The sequence below is a fragment of the Sarcophilus harrisii genome, chromosome 3 (genome assembly GCF_902635505.1).
Source record: "Sarcophilus harrisii chromosome 3, mSarHar1.11, whole genome shotgun sequence".
Taxonomy (NCBI): Eukaryota; Metazoa; Chordata; class Mammalia; order Dasyuromorphia; family Dasyuridae; genus Sarcophilus; species Sarcophilus harrisii.
Window position 1 is genome coordinate 81,205,550 of NC_045428.1, and position 20,043 is coordinate 81,225,592.

The 20,043-nt window shown below is 32.3% G+C and overlaps 1 protein-coding gene across 3 annotated transcripts in view; it reads right to left on the minus strand.

Annotated features, from left to right (window-relative positions):
- Positions 1-20,043, minus strand: part of BMPR2 (bone morphogenetic protein receptor type 2) — a 187,108-nt gene that overhangs the window by 25,256 nt on the left and 141,809 nt on the right. For all 3 annotated transcript variants that reach the window (XM_023500692.2, XM_023500690.2, XM_023500691.2), the window contains exons 4-7: positions 6,995-7,105; positions 4,369-4,460; positions 2,614-2,844; positions 1,409-1,523 (exon numbers count right to left, since the gene is read on the minus strand). In XM_023500692.2, coding sequence (XP_023356460.1) covers positions 1,409-1,523; positions 2,614-2,844; positions 4,369-4,460; positions 6,995-7,105 — 549 coding nt within the window. The remainder of the gene's footprint in view (positions 1-1,408; positions 1,524-2,613; positions 2,845-4,368; positions 4,461-6,994; positions 7,106-20,043) is intronic.

Sequence of the window (20,043 nt, forward strand, 5' to 3'; positions counted from 1 at the left end):
ATATGCACATATTTAATATTTGGTGAATTAAAATATGCCAAACGAAAACTATAAGACCAAATACTCCAAAAATTCTAAGTAAAATAAATTTCAAGCAATTATTCTATTTGAAATCTTAAGGCAAAAAATCATCAAGAATATACAATTGTTTATCTTTTTTCATAAAGCCATTTTCTGGAATTCAAAGTTATTATTTATTGTATTGTTCATGGGGCTATAGATTCCCCTACAAATAATCTATACCATCTAGCAAAATAACAATTATAAAACTGCTCCTACTCTTTGAAAAGATAGTTTTCGAGATTCATTTTTGTAAGATTTTGAGTTTCAAATTTTTTTCTTCCTCTCTCACCTTCCCCCTTCCCCGAGACAGCAAGCAATCTGATATAGGTTATACATGTACAATCATTTTAAATATATTTCCGTATTTGTCACATTGTGAAAGAAAAATCAGAACAAAAGGGAAAAAACCATGAGAAAGAAAAAGCAAACAAGTAAAAGAAGAAAATACTATGCTTTGATCCACATTCAGTATCCAGTTCTCCCTCTGGATTCAGATAGTATATTCCATCCCAACTCTATTGGAAATGGCTGACATTGTTTACTAAAGATAACTAAAAGAAGAAAAGTTTCTATCTTTATAAAAATATTCATAGCTGCATGATGTAGCAAAAAAAAAAAAAATTCACTGAATACTCTGCTAACAGTGAGTGGCTGAACAAATAAATCAGGACATATCAATGAAATGTGCTATTATTGAGATGAGAAAAATGTCTATGAACAATAAAAAAACTAACAGAAAATCATCTACATGATGAGATGCAAACTTAGGTCAGCAGAACAAGACAGCCAATATAATAATTATAACTGAACATCACCAACAAAGATCATGATCCTTTTTAATACTTAGAAAATATTTACAGAAAGCAAACACATTAGTATTATTCTTCCTCCCAACCCTTCTAAGTGGAACCTATGATTTCTCCTGGGTAGAAAACTCATATGTGGAATCTCCTTCTGCTAATGTTGACTATAAACTCATCTGTGGCTATAGAGCTACCTGGGTTACTGGGCCATGATCACATGAGTACAGGTTAGATGCAGGACTTCAGACTGAATTTGGGTTTTCTAAATTTTAATGCTGGTCCCTTATCCACTGTACCATGTAGATCTTCAATTCTTATTCTGTTGAAATTTCTTTATTCCCCCCCCCCCCCCCAAGTAAATTTGGAGATTCACACAATATATGACTTGTGTTTCGAGAGCGCTAAATTTGTAGAAACAATAGATGACATCAAACATATTACATCACATAGTTAAGCATGCATCTTTTTGAATTTTTAAAATTCCCTTCAATTTATTTAAAAATTGTGATTCGATAATTTTTTTCTCTCTAAAACCATCTTACCTCCTCTTGGTAATTCTGTATGAAGGTATGCCAGGCCTCTGGTAACAGAATGTGCCAACCGACAAGAGCTTACCCAGTCACTGGTATGAAGACTCAAATACTTGCACAAAGAACCCTTAATAGAAAATAGATAAAGTAAAAGTAATTCTGTTACCATAAGTAAATATTGATTTTAAAAGATCTGCCTCAAGCAGGGTTTCTAGATTTGATTTTGTCAATATTTTTTATATCAAAATCAGCTCAATAGACCATCTGTAAAGTTTTATAACAAAGATAAAGCATTTATTCTTAGATGTTTCTTTCTTTCTTTCTTTTTAAAGCACATCATAAAGGAATGGAAGTTGAAGAGCCTATTAAAAAAGATCACATAGAAACAATGGGAAGAAGAGATTTTTGTTATCTCTACTGAACTGAAGCATTTCTAAAACCATATTACAATGGTAATGCTATAAAAGGCATTAATGGAAAAAGTGACTAAAGAAATGGGAAGTAGATTCTTGAAACATTCTATTTCTTTTCTTTTCTTTCTTTTTTTTACTGATACATGTGTGCTACATTTATTTTTCACATAATTGACTATTTTCAATGGACTTAGAAACAAAAAGGAGAAAATTGTATTCACTACAGTGGCTAATCAGCCATAAAAACCCAGGCAAGTAAGAAAATAAATCACCCTGATCACACTGATTAGAAAAATGAGGGAGGAGGGGAGAAGAGTAAAAATTATGGTAGGAGCAACGAAGGATCTAGAAGATTGTATTCTTTGACATTTAAATTGTCTCATATCACTAGTATCTAAGACAGCCTACAGCCTCTAGAATTCAAAATCCATAACTCATTCTGTAAGATGAATTCCTTTAAGGCTTATTTGTTCTATTAAAAAGAACACTGAAATGAGGCTCTTGGCTCACCTATTATCTTGTCAATATTTCTTTTTAAAAGATTTAATTTGCAATCTTGCATGTCTTACATTACTATTCCTCAAAAAAAGTACTTTTGTTGTCATCTCTTTGATATAAGCACATAGTATGGGGGATTAATTAATCAATATCTTCTATTTCATTTATCAAGAAATAATTTTAAAAACTTTTTTTTTTTTAGGTAAAAGGAGAATTAGAATAAATTGTGTGTGTAATTCTGAAATTGATGTGTCTTTATGCCTCAGAAGAGGACTCTCTCAGTTCCTTTTATTATAAAGTACTTACATTGGGGTAATATTCCATCACTAATAAATACTCCATTCTTGCATCTGCAGTGAATCTTTCGTCTCCAACAATGAAGCGAGCAATGTTATCATGATCCATAAGAGGAATTCGATAAATGTTCCTCTCATTGATAAAATTTTGACGATTGGTAAAAGAAAAAACTTTTACAGCCACTGGACGCTCATCCAAGGAACCTTTATATACTGCTCCATATCGTCCTCGACCAATCAGCTGTGAATATTTAAATAAAGTCAGGGCAGTTATTCAAATGGAGTACAGTTATAAGAATCACATATTTAAGTAAATGGGTCTTTTATTCCTGTTTAATTTAATGATACCCAATATTTAAGTAAATGGGTCTTTTATTCCTGTTTAATTTAATGATACCCAATAAGTAAGCAGCTAACTAAAATGTCAATTAAAAGCTCATATAAAAGCTGAATGATTTTCACAGAATCAATTGCCCAATCCTACAGAATATTATTACATGCTTAAAGACTGTACATTTCACAACTGAACTGTGCCAGTGTTGCATAATAAACACAACAGCCAAAACTATTTTTCTTATTTATAAAATTCTATGGTGAATATTTTCCTCCTATACTGTAAATAGTTTTAATAATATTTTACTTTTTAAGAAAGTTAAAAAATGTTTTCATGAATATCTATCTTAAACTATTAATGTATGATACCTACTAAAAGTTTTTAAGTAATGGGAAATGTCCTTCATGTATCATGAAATATTTAAATATATATTTTCATTTTTAATGACAGAAAGGGTTAAAAAATAGTGTTAACACATATTTACTTACTTAAATAAAGTCTCATAAATGTTGAATCAAAAGTATCTTATTGTATAAGAATAAAGGAAAAATTGAACACTGCTTTTATAAACAAAAATTGAAAAGATAATTAAAGATAAATGAAATAAAAGTTTTCAAAACTTTTTAAGACAATATATAAGAAATGTTTATCCTCACTTAGAAATTTCTTCACACTTCATATATTGCTTTGCTCATTTCTACTTCTCTTATATACTTACATTTTATTTGAGTACCATATGCTCCGTCAAATGAAATAGAATTTGTAAAAAAAATGCTTATTAGCAAAGTGCCTGGCACATAGTAGGCATTATATAAATGCTCAATCTCTTCCTTTTTCCACCCTTCTAGAATATAAAAGTAATCACAGTATTTATCATAGTTCAAATTTTTTTTTTTTTTGGCTGAGGCGATTGGGGTTAAGTGACTTAACCAGGGTCACACAGCCAGTAAATGTTAAGTGTTTGAGGCCAGATTTGAACTCAAGTCCTCCTGACTTCAGGGCTGGTGCTCAATCCACTGCACCACCTAGCTGCCCCCATAGTTTTAAATTTTTGGAGTGTTTAAACTGTCTAATTTGACTTATATGATCATCTCTATGCTTTATTTGCTTTCTTCCCCAAGCTGTGAAATGTACTTTATACTTTCTAATTTTTTAGATGATGGGACTTTTTATATTCAGGTCAAATATCCATTAGGCACTTATTGAGGTATACTGTAAAATGAGGGATAAATAATAAATAAACAACAACTGTTATAAGAATTCACAAGATAAAGAATCCATTCTTAGTCGGCACAATCAGAAAACACTTTCCAGAAAAAGTGAGATTTCTTTATGTCTATATGCAAGATGTAATAAAATGAAGGGCATTAGACTCTGTCTTTTTTTTCTTAAGAGAAAATAGTAAAAGAATGACCTTGATAACATTCTTACCTCCAGAAGTTTTAGATTATCTAGGTCCAGAGAGGGCTCAGAGGTGGCTGCTTCCATCATGTTCATACTGTGAAGACCTTGCTTACGATCTCCTGTAGGCAAACATAGGACTCCTATTAAGGCCTAAAACAATACATCTATCCTTTTTCGTTTTTAAAGGGAGGAGAGAAATGTCTTTAATAAAGTCTACAGAAGCAAAAATGAGAGCTAATATATCAGTTAGGCAAAGGTAATTTGGGTAGCTATTATGTGAGTTGAGTTCTAGTAAAATGGTTCCCCCAATAGAATGCAATACGAAATCCAAAAAAATCTTAAATTCTCAGTAAAATAAGCTTCAGGAGATCAGAGACCCTTTGGCCTTGGTATTTATATCCTAGGTGACTATAACAGTGGTTGGTATGCAACAGTTGCTTAAGAAATTTCATATCAAATTGAACTGAGTGGGTCTACATGATACTCTAAATTAGCAAAGTCCTGAAATTTCAGTATTTATGAAATGGGTAGTAACTTTTTAAATAAAAAAAAACAAGAAATTAATTTTTAAATTATTATTTTTTTAATCAATGAACTCTCTCTCCCTTCCTCAAAAGCATTCTCCTACCCCATTGGGTAGGGGGGAAAGAAAATAAAATCCTGTTTTATGGGCAAGCAAAATAAATTTCTATAGTGACTTTTTTTTAGTCCTATTTTGAAATCTTGAATCTTTTCCCTTAAAAAGGATGTGGTTAGCATATTTCATCATTAATTCTCTGGAATCAAAGTTGGTTATTACTCTGATCATGGTCCCAAGGTCTTTCAAAGTTGTTTTTACAATACTGCTCTCATTATATAACTTGTTCTCTTGGTTCTGTTCATTTTGCTCTGTTAATAGTTCATAAAAGTTTTTTCAGACTTCTTCAAAATTATTCTAACACCTTTATATAGCACAATTGTATTTTTTCTTCCTTAGGCCAGTTCAGATTAGAATGAGGTTCGGGTACTCCTTTGACCTTTTCTTTTTTATTTGCATTGATATCTACTTATACACACTCATTAAGTGAAATAATTTCCTCTAAACTTTCTCTCCCTTTCCACCACTCTTTTCCATTCTTCTTTTAAGATTATCAAAGTATTACAGAAGACAAGACATTAAACTTCATGGCTTCTGTCTAATAAGTATTCTTCTATGAACCCTGATGAGGATAGAGTTGAAGGGACACATATTCATTTCTCCATATGAGAATGTAATCAATGTAACTTTTTTAGTTCTTTATAATTATTTGTTCATTTTATGTTTCTCCTAACTAATGTTTGCACTTCATAGTTTCTATGCAACTCTTTTCATCAGCAATGGTTGGAAGTCTTCCATTTCATTAAAGGTCCATTCCCCTTACTTTGTAGGATTATATGCACGTTTTGTTTTTCTGGATATAAGTTTAAATATAAAACTTTCTGTAATATTGTATTCTGAGCTATCTACTCTTCTAAAGTTAAGGCTACAAAATCATGTGAAATCTTCTCTGGCTCTGTGAATTTTTTTTTCTGGTTGACTGCAGTATTTTTCTTTGACGTGGGAGCTCTGGATTTTGGCTATTGCATTCCTCAAAGCTTTTTTCCATTTGGAGTTTGTTTTAGGTGATTCTGATGAAGCCTATTTCTACACTGTCTTCTGGTTTTAAAAGAATTGGGCAGTTTTCTTTTTCCTGAAACTGGATATCTAGACTCTTTTTTTTTGGTTATAATTTTCAGGTAGTTCAATGATTATTAAACCCCCCTCCCCCAATCTGTTTTCCAGGTCAGTTGTTTTGCTATCAGATAACTTATGTTTTCCTTCTATTTTTCAGTCTTTAGAATTTATTTTCATGATTCTTGTGTTATAAAGTAACTGGCTTCTATTTAGTCAATTTTAATATTCAGGTAGCTTTTTTCCTTAGGTAAGGTTTTATAATTAAAAGTTTGATAATTAAATTTTTCCAGGAATTCTAATTGAATTTGTGCCCAGGAATTTGTTGTAGTTTGAGGCTTTCCTTGTATTCCTTTTAAAATCATTCTCTTCTGGATTTTCATCTTGAGCATCCCCATCACCATCATGGCTTTTTATGGTGGGATTCTTTTTGTTTGCTCATTCTTCCAACTTCCTGACTTAGACTTTATGTTAGGGCCATGCTCTGCATATTTTTAGGGAACATTGGGCTGGTCCTGTTGCTCTTTCTTGAATGCTATATAGTTCTAGGTTCTCAGGAAAAGCTTAAGCAAGGAACCTGAAAACTTTCAGTATTCCCAAAATTGTCCAATTCAGGACAAAGTTTGATTATTGTCTCTCTTGGACTGAGTTCTGCAAATTCCTGATATGGTTTTGGATCTGAACAACAAGTTGGCCTCACCCTTAAGTTGACATACTTCTCTTTCCCTCCTAATTACTGTATATCGCCTTATCTCTGTACCTGTTCATATTTCCCAATACCCCTTTAACTCCAAAGCATAGACAGGACTAAAATATGAACTTACTGAGCATCAATTCATGTTCAATTTTATCAAGTTCCTACCTCCCAATATAGAGTTTTGCCTATGTTAGGAACTTAGTAAATATTTGTTGAGTGGTAGTGATTGCAAACAAAAGATTAATTAAATGTAAATGAAATTTTACCTGCCAGCATCCTATATCCAAAGAATAGGGCAGCTATTAAAACAGCTAATACAGAAACTGATGCCAGGACAATTACTATTGTCTCATCTCGATGAAATGAATGAGGAGGACCTAAGAGAAAAAAAAAAATCAGAAATTGTTATACCACATTTTAAAAGAAGATATGTTCTTATAGAGTACTAAAATCTTTTATTTTTTTTCTTGATTAGTTTTTCTTTTTTTTTTTAATCTTTTTTTATTATAGCTTTTTATTTACAAGATATATACATGGATAATTTTTCAGCATTGATAACTGCAAAATCTTTTGTTCCAATTTTTCCCCTCCTTCTCCCCACTACCTCCCCCAGATGGCAGGTTGACCAATACATGTAAAATATGTTAAAGTATAAGTTAAATACAATATATGTACACATGTCCATACAATTATTTTGCTGTACAAAAAGAATCAGACTTTGAAATAGTAGTACTAAAGTCTTTTTAAAAAATAAGTAGAAAATCAATTAAATTCTTGTTCTTAAATTACATTAAATTCTACAAGAACAAAAACAATTACAAGAAAAAGCAATTATCTTAAAAAATCATGGCCTTCAATGGCATTAAAAACAAAGACAAAAGTAAATAAATGGAAAACCAATAAATTAGTGAAAAAAGACATTTTAAAAAACCTTACCATAAATTTTCTTGTAAAAGGTTGGAAAACTGACAGATGTTAGGTAGGGTTCTAGATAATCAAAAATCAGGAGGACTATGTAAAATGACAACAAAAATACATATATAATTCTCATCTAATAAGTCAATGTTTTTGAGAGGAAGTTGGTGAGATGTGAACTACAAAAACAACCATTAAATTCAAGAGAAGCAATGCTGGAAGAAGGGTCAATAGCTGTTACACACATATAATATGACCATTTAATTGCTATCATACTCCCAAGGATAAAGGATCCTTAAGTAGCTGGCTGTTTTGACACTGGAGTTCAGAATCAAAGGATCACAGAATGAGATAAAAGGAATCTTAGTGATCATTTAATCTAACTCCTTTATTATAAAGATGTCAAAACCTTGATTTTGAAATATTGAAGTGGCCAAGGTTATACAAGTGACAGGATTAGAAAATAAGTATGCTGGATCCCAATCCAATGTTACTTTGTAATGTTACTATGAATTGCATGATTGCAGCAATAATTACTTTCATATTTTTCCTTTTCAAAATTACCTGTCATCCAAGCTTTTGAGATAAGAAAGAACTCGCTATTTGACAAAGATTGCTGGGAAAAATGGAAAGCACTTTTAAAAATGGAATATATCAAGATTTATAACATTTACCAAGATAGAATCAAAATGAGTAAAGGATTTAGATGTAAAGAGTGATACCATAAGCAAGGAAAAGTTTATCTGTCAAATCTCTGGAGAAGGGACAAATTTATGACCAATAAGAGATTAAAATGGACAATTGTGATAAAAGTTTTGACATAAAATCAAAGCAACCAAGATTAAAAAGAAAACAAAAAGCTGGGAAACCAATTATTTAAAATAAAACCTTTTTATTTTCAAAACAAATATATGGATAATTTTCATTATTCATCTTTGCAAAATATTGTGTTCCAAATTTTTTCTCTCCCTTCTCCCAATCCCTTTCCCTACACGGCAAGTAATCCAATATATGTTAACCATGTGCAATTCTTTTTTACATATTTCCACAATTATCATGCTGCATAGGAAAAATCAGATCAAAGAGGAAAAAAATGGGAAGGAAAGCAAAATGCAAGCAAACAACAAAAAGAGTGAAAATATTATGTTGTGATCTACATTCAGTTCCCACAATCTTTTCTCTCTGTGCAGATGGCTCTCTCCATCACAAGACCATTGGAACTGGCCTGAATCATCTCATTGTTGAAAAGAGCCACATAGGGAAGCAATTTTTATATCAAGTCTCTCTGATAAAGACTTCATTTCTTAAATATATAGAGAACTGAGTCAAACTTACAAGAATACCAGTCATTCTCCAATTTTGATCCCCCCCCAATGGTCAAATGACAAATAGGCAATTTTCAGAAGAAGAAATCATAGCTATCTATAGTCACAGGAAAAAAACCAACAACTCATTATTGACTAGAGAAATGCAAATTAAAACTCTGGGGTCCTACCTCACATCTATCAGATTAGTTAATAGGACAGAAAAGAACTGGAAATTGAGGGGGGTGTCCATTAATTGGGGAATGGTTGAATAAGTTGTGGCATATGATCGTAATGGTATATTATTATATTATAAGAAATGATGAACAGGTGATGTCAGAAAGGCTTACACAAACTGATACAAAGTTAAGTAAGATTTGGGAAAACAATATACATAGTAACAGCAACTTGTGCTATGATCACTTATGATTGACTTAGTTCTTTTCAGTAATAGTGATTCAAGACAATTCCAAAAAACTCATATTGAAAAAATTATCCACCTCCAGAGAAAGAACTGATGGAGTCTGCACATATATTGAAATATAATCATTTTTTCAGTGGTTATTTTTTTCTTTTGGTTTGTATTTTTTTTTTACATCATAAGTAACATAGAAATATGTTTTACATGTTTATACATCCACCACCTATATTAAATTGCTTACTATCTCAGGGAAGGATGAAGAAGCAGAGAGAGGGAAAGAATTTGGAACTCAAATTTTTTAAATTAAAATTTAATTTTTCATTTAAAAATGAATATTAAATTTTGTTTTTTGTGTAACATTATTCAAAAATTATCTTAACTCCTCCCTCAATAAATTATTAAAATGTTTTCCTCCATTCCATTGTATTTTGGAATGGCATGAATATGAAAAGTGGTTAACCAAGAAAAGTTAATGACCTCAAAATCCTGGACATGATGATATTCATTAAAGGACTTACACTAAAATGGGAAAATTGTGTTTTTATAATTTGGTATCTAAAAGCTTTGACAAAGTTAGTAATTTGGATTAGATTTTCAAAGAATGACATCATGAAAATTACAAAGGAAGAAATAATTTTGACGCTGACCAGGAAAGATAACTATATCTTTCTAAAACACATTTCTTAGTGTTGCTGTCAAAAAACAAAGATCAGAATCAGCAAACCATGGGATTTGATCCAGGTGAACTATTTGTATATGGTTTCTTTTCCTCTATTAAAAAATCAATCAGTTGTATTTTAATTACTCCTGTTTCCAAATGAATAAGATTTGATCTCTGAAAAGGCTAGAATTAGAAGTGTCTCTACTGATGTGCCTTCCTAGTCTAAATGAATACATTTTAATACACAAACCAAATACAGAATATTGTTCTCCGTTTTTATGTTCAGCTTCTTCCTATGAAAACAATTTCTAGGCAATGTTTCTACACAAGCATTCTTTAAAATTTTTTTGTTTGGCTCCTATGTTGATAAATCAAGATTTATGTTTTGGTGTTGCCTGCTTTTCTCATTTAGATGATGATTATTTCCTTTATTTGGTTAGGTTTCTATTGGAAAATAATAATAGTTAAGTAGTTACATGGTGAAGTGATGAAGGCCTGCATCAGGGCAAGAGACTATGTCAGAGAAGGGAAGGGCTCATATGAGAGTAAATTTGTAAGTGTTAAGTCATTTATGTTGTTGGTTGGACTGACATGCAGTTAGATGTGTCTCTAAACTCTTTAACTCTTCATAATTCTTTAACTCTTCTTTATATGTTATGAATTCTCCTCTTTCATTTTTGATACTACTAAATTTAGTTTTGATTTAAATATTTAGAAAAATAAAAATTTTCCCCAAATACTGCTTTGGCTGAATCCCTAAAATTTTTTCATGTTGTTTCATGGTTGTGATTTTTTTTTTTTTTTAACTAAAATTATCTATTGTTTCTATGATTTGTTCTTTGACCCCTTTTTTTTTTTTTTGGATTAGGTTACTTATCAAATAAATTTTAATCCTTTCACAGTCTTTAATAAATATAATTTTTATTGCATTGTGGTCAATAAAGGGAATGTCTAATATTTCTGCTTTTCTGAAATTGTGAGGTTTTTATACTGAAATACTTAGCTAATTTTGGTTAAGGTATACCATACATACTGCATAAATACATATACATGATCCCTTTTATTTCCATTTAATAACTACCAGAGAGCTATCATTAGAAAAATTATATTCAGTCACTTATTTTTCAATTTTTTTTATTTATTTAAATTTAAATTAACTTGAAATTAGAAAACTTTTTTTTTCCCTGAGGCAATTGGGGTTAAGTGACTTGCTCAGAGTCCCACAGCTAGGAAGTATTAAGTGTCACACCAGATTTGAACTCAGGTCTTCCTGACTTCAGGGCTGGTGCTCCATCCACTGTGCCACCTAGCTGCCTCCAGAATTTAAATTTTTTAAAAGCGTTCAAATCTAATTTAAATTGATCTAATTTTAGAAAGGGATACACTGGAGTAATCTACCATCATAATTTGACTATTTTCCCCTGTAACTTTTTTAGCCTCTTCTTTAAATATTTAGAAGCCAAGCATTTGGTGCATAATGGTGCATGTGTAAAGAATTGATATTAACTCATTGTATAGAGCCCAGTTTTTTAAATAGTAGTTTAAGACTCTATATGGGGTCTTGCAACTGAATGTGGGGGTCATGAAACTATGATTTATTATCAACAAATGTTTGACTTATATACCTATTTTATATATCTTATACTCAGGGTCACATAAAAATTTCTCAGGTGAAAAGGGGTCACAAGTAGAAAACATTTAAGAAGCTCTGTTTCAAAGTACCTTCAACAAATTGTAGTTTCCTTGTTTATCTTTTTAAATCATTTATAATCATGCTGTTACCTTATCTGAGATGACTGCTAATCTTGATTTTTTTTCTTGTTTAGCTGAAGTATAATAGATTTCACCCCAATTCTTCACTTCAAAGCTGTAATAGTCTATTTATATCAAGTGTGTTTTGTGTAAATTGAATGTTGAGTTCTGATTTCTAATCTATTTTGCTATCTTTTTCTGTTGTATAGATATCAATTTCTGTTTCATTTCATTTATAGTTACAGTAATGATTATTAACCTTATATTTCCACCCATCCTATTCTCTGTTTACCTCTTTGCTTCTTTGCCATCTCCTATTTACAAAGATGAAGAGGGTAATGGGAGATTATGCTTTGCTCTATGCTTAATGAAGTTTGTTTTTGATCCCTTGCTCCTTTTCTCTTCCCCTCATCTAGATATCAGACTGCTATCTTTTCTTCTTCACAATTTTCTTCTTTGAATTTATAGTTTGTTTTGCTTATAATTAGTCACTCCCTGGAAACGTCTTCCCTCTTACAATTCTCCCTGTTCCTTCCTCTTTCCCTGTTGAGTTCTATGTATTTCTACACAAAATTGTATGTATTCCATCTATGAACTATATGGTTCAAGTGAATATTTTCAGTTGAAGGTCACTTTCAAGTGATACCCACTCCACCAATCACTTTTTTTGTTTCAATAGAATTCTATTTTGAGCATTCCAATCATGGGGACTTCTCAGTTTGGTGCACTTTTTATATCTTTTATAAAATATCATTGGGGGGAATTATGTTGCTTTCTCCTAGAACTTTAAGAGTGGGAAAATATTTCAATATATGTATTCAAATCCTCAAGTATAAGGCTAGAGTTTAGTGTAAAGAGGAAGACTGTTGTTCAGGTATTCCATTCTTTCAAAAGAGAGAGAAATTACTTGGAACAAGATGGCTGACACAGGGATCTGGATCAGATAAGTGGATAAATATAGAATCTTTAAAGATGAAAGGCAGAGGCAAAGTCTGAGAGCGGCAATGATAAATAAAGAATATATCTACAGTTTTATGGATCCCACTCTTAATAAATAGTTTCATAATTCCCTGAGGCAAAAATAAATTTAATGAGGCTGAGTGTTACAGGATCATACCTTTAGAGCTAAAAAGGAATTTTAGTGCTCATTTAATCCAACCCTTTCATTTCATAGATGATCTTTCTCCTATCTATGTATACATATGTACATATTCAGTTGTTTTAAATTATTTAATGAATATAAGATTTGATAGGTGGATTTCTATCACTGTCATAAAAGTATTCCTAATGCATAGATCTTAATATCTCACTCTTGCCTAGTATGTACACACATTGTGTTGGGTGATAGGGGAAAAGGGAAGTTATGCCAGACAAGACATAAACTTTTCCATAAGTTTTTACCATCTACAAATGCTTTATTTATTAAGAAATCCAAGGACTTTTACAGTCTGACATCATCCTGCCTTTCTGGATTTATATAACGTTATTCTAATAATAGCTTGCATTTATATAGTACTTTAAGGCTTACAGTGTGCTTTACATATTTTATCTCATTTGATCCCCATGACAGCTCTGTGAAGTTACTATTGTTGTCATCTTCATTTTATAGCTGAGGAGGTTAAATTACTTGCCCAGGGTCACACAGCTATTAAATGTCTGAGGTAGAACACAAACCATTTCTTCCTAATTGTAAATCCACCAATTTCAAACTGGTGCTGTGCTGCCTTTCCAACAAGTTATCTGGACTCTATCATGACTGTCAAATGCTTAATAAATGGTCATTAAACTAGATTGCTTCCCATCTGTCAGAAATGACTTTCATCTTTCCAAATCCAAATTTCTATTTATTCAAATCATTGTCTATTTCTGGAAAATTTTGCTTGGAGTGAAAATTCTTTATGAAGAGTATTTAAAATGAAGTCATAAATTCATGGATTTAGAGAGTAACAGTCCTTATAAGCATGGAGGCAGCAGAGTAGAGTAGAAATAATACTGTAACTAAGAGTAAGAAGACCAGATGCTGGCTGTTACTACAAACTGTCTGATCTTGGAAGTCATTTATTGCCTTTTATGCTTGGTTTCTCTTGTGGAAAATAATTTCTGGGGGTAATTTCCAGATCTAAGTCTATTGAGTTTGTTAAAGAAAAGTAAATGGAGATCTACATACCTTGAAGTATTAAACCTACCAAAGTCATCCAGTTTTATCCGGAGAAGTGTCTTAGTTTGAGAAAGATAGACCATGTCAAAGTTTAGATAAGACATCATAATACCTGCCTTCAAAAAATTTAGAGTCTAGTACCTTAAAAAAAGGTCTAGTTTCCTTAAAGCAGCTATATCAAGTTTACCTTAGTGTCCTATATTTAAGTTATATTTCAATGTTTTATCTAGAAACAGCCCCATTTTAGGAAGGACAGAAAATTAAAATTAAATGGGGTTAATACAAAGAATAATAATATATAAAAGTAAACAAACAGGGCAAGTGAAAGATTGTATAGCATCACACTTTTAGGAGAAAACTCTACACAAGGCTTTTTTTTTTAGTTTATTGATTTTTAATATACATTGTTTTATGAATTATGTTGGAAGAGAAAAATCAGAGCAAACAGGAAAAACCATGGGAGAGATAAAAATACAGAAAAAAGAAGTGAACACAGCATGTGTTAATTTACATTCAATCTCCTTAGTTTTTTTTCTGGATTCAGATGGCATTTCTATCCAAAGTCTATTGGGATTCCTTTGGATCATTGAAACCACTGAGAAGAACCAAGGCTTTCATAATCATAGCACATTCTTGCTATTATTATGTACAATGTACTCCTGATTCTGCTTGTTTCAGCATCAGTTTGTGTACATCTTTCTAGGCCTTTCTATAATCATCTTGTTTATCATTTTTTATAGAATAATAATATTCAATTACCTTCATGTATCACAACTTGTTTAGCCATTCCCCAATTGATGGGTATCCACTCAATTTCCAATTCTTTGCTACCATAAAAAGAGCTGCTACAAAATGTGGGCCCTTTTCCCTCCTTTATGATTTCCTTGGGATATAGACCCCAGTAAAGATACTGCTAATCAAAGGGTATGAACAGTTTTACAGCACTTTGGGCATAGTTGTAGACTGCTCTCCAGAAGGGTTGGATCATTTCACAACTCCACCAATAATGAATTAATGTACCAGTTTTCCCACATCCCCTCCAACATTTATCATTATCCTTTCTTGTCATCTTGGTCAACCTGAGAGGTGTGAAGTGGTTTCTCAGAGTTGTTTTAATTTGCATTTCTCTAATCAATAGTGGAATTTAGGGCATTTTTTCATATAACTAAATGGCCTTAATTTCACCATTTGGAAATTGTCTGTTCATATCTTTGATCAGGCCTTTTTTTTTTTTTTTTTTTTTAAATAAAACTATTTCTACGATATAAGCCACAAACTTTTAGTGTAATGTAAATAATAGGAAGGAGTACAATCCTATATAGTTTACAAAGGTTTAAAATATGCAGAGTCATTAAGCCTTTTCATATGAGCAAATGTAATAATTTGTTTTATAAGTCATTTTCATTTAATGTTACTATTTGTAAAAACTAATTAGTTTAAAACTGTTGTGCCTTAATATTAAGTGCTAAGCTTGAGAACAGAATAATGATCACGATTCAAAATTTGTTTTTCATTGCTATGATGAGACTTCTCACATTCTACAGTATCTCAATCCTAACAATAATTACTGGGAAGTGCCCTAGTAAGACAAAGAATATTATGCCATCACTTTGTAAAATTCAAAGAAGACAAACAGGCACAAAACAGATTTACCCATGTATTTTTTGGATTAAACAATTTTGGCTTAGTGATCTTTCTTTTCAGTTCTGTGTTTTAATTCAGATTCTATCATGAGTCAATAGGTTATGTGACCTTGGGTAAAACACTTATCTCTCAACCTGTTTCTTAATGAGCAAAATAACAGAAATGGTTTAGATAATTCCTAAAGGTCCTAGGTAGCTTCCAAAAATCCAATGATTCTGTATATCAAGGAAAAACAATCACCAAAAGCAAAGTAAAACTATCATTTTTTTACTCATTTAGCCTCTGAATACTAAATAGCAAGGCAAATAATTGAAATAATGTTCTTTACATTATAATTCCATTAGCTAGATATACAAGGAAAATTAACACTCAAAATAATTTTTTTTAGGGTAAACTGAATGAGGAAAACAGGGCTCACTGAAGTAGAGTTAAATGACTTGCAAAAGCTTCTGGAAAAAAAACAGTGGAGAGAACATTTTAAAAAGGAGACAAAAAGGAAGCAGAAGATTCTTTGGGAATAGATATCTGACTATCAGTCTAATAAGAAAACAGCAAACAAACTGCAAGGAGCTTCACATTCAAGGATCATCTTTATGTGAATACTGGTAAGAAAGATCTGTTCACAGGACAGCAGTCACTTCAGTCATATTCACATGGGCAAACAACTCTAAGTGATGAACTCTTCATATTGTGAAAGAAAGGAGGCAATAATAGTTGGAATATACAGTAGAATAATAGAATGCTTCTTAAGAAGATTCAGATTTCATGCAGAAAAAATAATAAATAAGATCTTCAAAAGTTATGCCAGAATTAAACTATCAATTATACATCATCCAAGGAGAAAAATATGAAGTCTCTAAGGGCTTAGACAGTTAGACAGAAAGTCATTCCACCCTGCCAAAGTGGTTAAGTAGAAAATACAACAACAATGTGACTTTTAGTTATGGGGAAGTGAAATTCATTTTGAAAACTTAGACAAAGGAAAATGAAGATGGTACTCACACCAGTAATTTGATTGACTCACATGGTTTGTGCAAGGTTATAGTGTGATTAAGGTGTTATGGGAAGCAGAAGGGATAAGAAACTTAAGATTATAGCTCAGGACAACAGAGAACATCCAATGTCTGTTTATTACTGTCGATTTAGACTCTCATTTTCTTTGATTTCTCACTTTTCCTCACCCCACATATACAATTCATCAGTCAGTAAATAAACACTTAATAAACACCTACTATGTGCCAGGCGCTGTGCTAAGTTCTGAATCAGTTATCAAACAATGTCAGTTCTATCTCCACAACAGCTCTTGCATCAATTTCTTTCTCTCTACTTACATGGCTAGTACCTCATTTCAGTCACTCATTACTTTTCACCTGAATCATTTTATTGGCCTTCTAATTGGTTTCTCTACCTCAACTCTCTCACCACTACAATCTATTCTATAAAAAATTCCCAAAATAATTTAGTTCTGAATATTTTGCTTCCTTATCTTATAAATCCCAATAGCTTCCAGGATCAGATATGAATCCTTCTATCTCATTCTATCACAATCTGATCCAAACCTAATAGCCTTTACAATCTGACTTGATATTATTTTCTAGCTTTATTATATAATATAATACACTGATCAGTCAATGCCTTATTATCCACAATCTAGGGTCTGGTCAAATCAGCCTTTTGGCAGTTCCTCATGTAGGGTACTCCATTTCCCCTGTAAGTGCCTAGCAAATAGAGGGAGAAAAAAATGGAAACAACATCAGATTTTATATTCTTGGACTCAAAGTTCACTGAAGATGGTGACCACGGCTATGAAATTAAAAGATGCTTGTTCCTTGGAGGAAAAGTTATGGCAAATCTGGACAGCATGCTAAAAAAAAGCAGACCTTGCCAACAAAGGTCTGTCTAGTCAAAACTATGATTTTTTCCAGAAGCAATGGATAGCTGTAATAATTGGTCTATAAGGAAAGCTAAGCATTGCAAAATTGATGTGTTCAAAATGTGGTACTGGAGAAGACTCAAGGGTGTCTCTTGAACTTCAAGGAGATCAAATTTAGTCAATATTCAAAGAAATTAATTCTGGCTATTCACTGGAAGGTCAAATATAGAAGCTGAAGTGTAAATACTTTGGCCACATAATGAAAAGAGGAGACATATCAAAAAAGATCTTCATGTTGGGAAAGATTGAAAGCAGAAAAAGGGGGCGATGGGACAACAGAGAATGAGATAGATAGTATCATGGAAACAACAAATATGAACTTGAATAGACTTTAAGACATTGCAAAAGACAGAAGGGCCTGATATTCCTTTGTGACTCTTTGTGACTCTAAATTTATAGCTCATAGAGAAAGATGGCAAATCTCATAAATAGTCCAGGAAAGCTTTAAAAAAAAAAAAAAAAAGATGCATCAGAACAGTGATAAAGAGAAGCAAATTATGAAATCTTCATGCAGTCTAGGACTAAAAGAATGCCAGAATCCCTGGGGAAGCCCTTAAGAGTAGAAAAGGCAGGATAAATGAAAAGATCCAGAGAAGTAAACGAACTAGACAGTACTCAAACAGAACTGCCCCAGTCCCAGCAGAATAGTTTTAGCAGTGGTCAGGCTGTTTCACCTGAAGCGCCTAAGGCATCTCAGGAGACAAGGTCCGATAGCACCCAAGCAACAGTGCCCAGGCAGCCTATGCCTCCAGCACAATAAGACAAAGGACCAGGGCAGCATCAGCCAGGTAAAATACTGGGGGTCTTTCAGAAAGCCTATTACCAGTCTAACAACATCTAGTTGGGACCTGAAAAACTCATAGCAAGAGATAGAGCCAATTCTGGGTCTGTGCAAACTGGAGCCAGAGAAGGAGCCAAAGGCAAAACGTAAATTTAGCAACCAAGAGATTAAGCCAAAACACAGAAATTCCTGCAGGAGGAGGGGCTTGTTACATATTCAGGACAAAGCAGGGCCTGTACACACCATCCAGGAATTTAGGAGGAGCAAAGTCTGACTGAAGCACAAAGCATGAATAGAGAAAAAAATAGCACATTAAATAGAATGAAGAAACTCAATAAGTTAAATCTGGAAGAGAGTAACTGCTTAACAAGTTCAAAGATAGCTTCAGAGGGGGAAAAAAATGCCCTGACCATAAAGACCACAAGAATATCTAAGTGAAATGAATACTATATCTTGTTTCATTTCTTTCAGATATTCTTGTAGCCATTTTGTAAAATTTCATATTAAAGGAAACACTACAGAAGAAAGAGTGACAAGGAAAATTAATAGTTTAAAAGAAATGGAAATAAACTTTAACCAAGAATTGAACTCCCTGAAAATTAGAATGTGTCAAAAAGCAGGTAAGGACTCCATGAAACAAAAAGAAATATAAAAACAAAATCAAATGATTGAAAAACAGAAGAAAATTTAAGGTTTTAAAATACTTTTATTTTAAAATATTATCTAAAAAACTGGCTTGGAAAATGGATCAGAGAACAGTAACTTGAGAATCTTATTTTCTTTTTTTTTAAATTAAAGCTTTTTATTATAAAAATATATACAAAAATATATAACATTCACCCTTACAAAATCTTATGTTCTAATTTTTTCCTTCTCTTTCTCCCACTCCCCAAGACAGCAAGTGATTCAATATATGCTAAACATGTGCACTTCTTCTATACATGTGAACAAGATGAGGTGAGATCTTTCAAGACAGTTGTGAAAATCGAGTAAGGCTTCATTTATTTCAAAGTTTGAGTAGGCCTGAAGGACTTTAAGTATTAAGTCAAGGGCATACTATCCTCCTAAGGACATACTTAAGTCCCCTTCTTGTTATCCTCCCTATTTCAGTCAAATATGGGCAACTATGTACTTATTGGTCAAGTTCAATTTCTTGGGTAGTTCCCACATTTAGAATGTAAGATCCTCAGCCAATAAGGATGAGGGTCAGTGGTGGGAGGGGGTATTTGCATTAGGGATAAAAAGTGTTGACCTTGCCCCCTAAGGTGCTTCCTCCCTTCGATTGTCTGGATTGTCTGCTTGATGGGTGGAACGCCTGATTCTTGGAGAATAATAAATTTTGCTTTGCTTCTAGATATCTCTCCAGCTTTTTTTTTTTTTTAAATTAATTGCTGTCTGAACCACACACATATTTTCACAATTATGCTGCACAAGAAAAATCAGATCAAAAAGGAAAAAAAAATGAGAAAAAAATGCAAGCAAACAACAACAAAAAGAGTGAAAATACTATGTTGTGGTCCATGTTCAGTTCTCACTGTCTTCTCTCTGGGTGCAGATGGCTCTCTTCATAACGAGATCATTGGAACTGACATCAGTCACCTCATTGTTGAAAAGAGCCATGTCCATCAGAATTGATCATCGTATAATTTTGCTGTTGCCATGCATAATGATCCCCTGGTTTTGCTTCTTTCACTTACCATCAGTTCATGTAAGTTTCCCCAGGCCCCTGATTCTGCTGATCCTTTC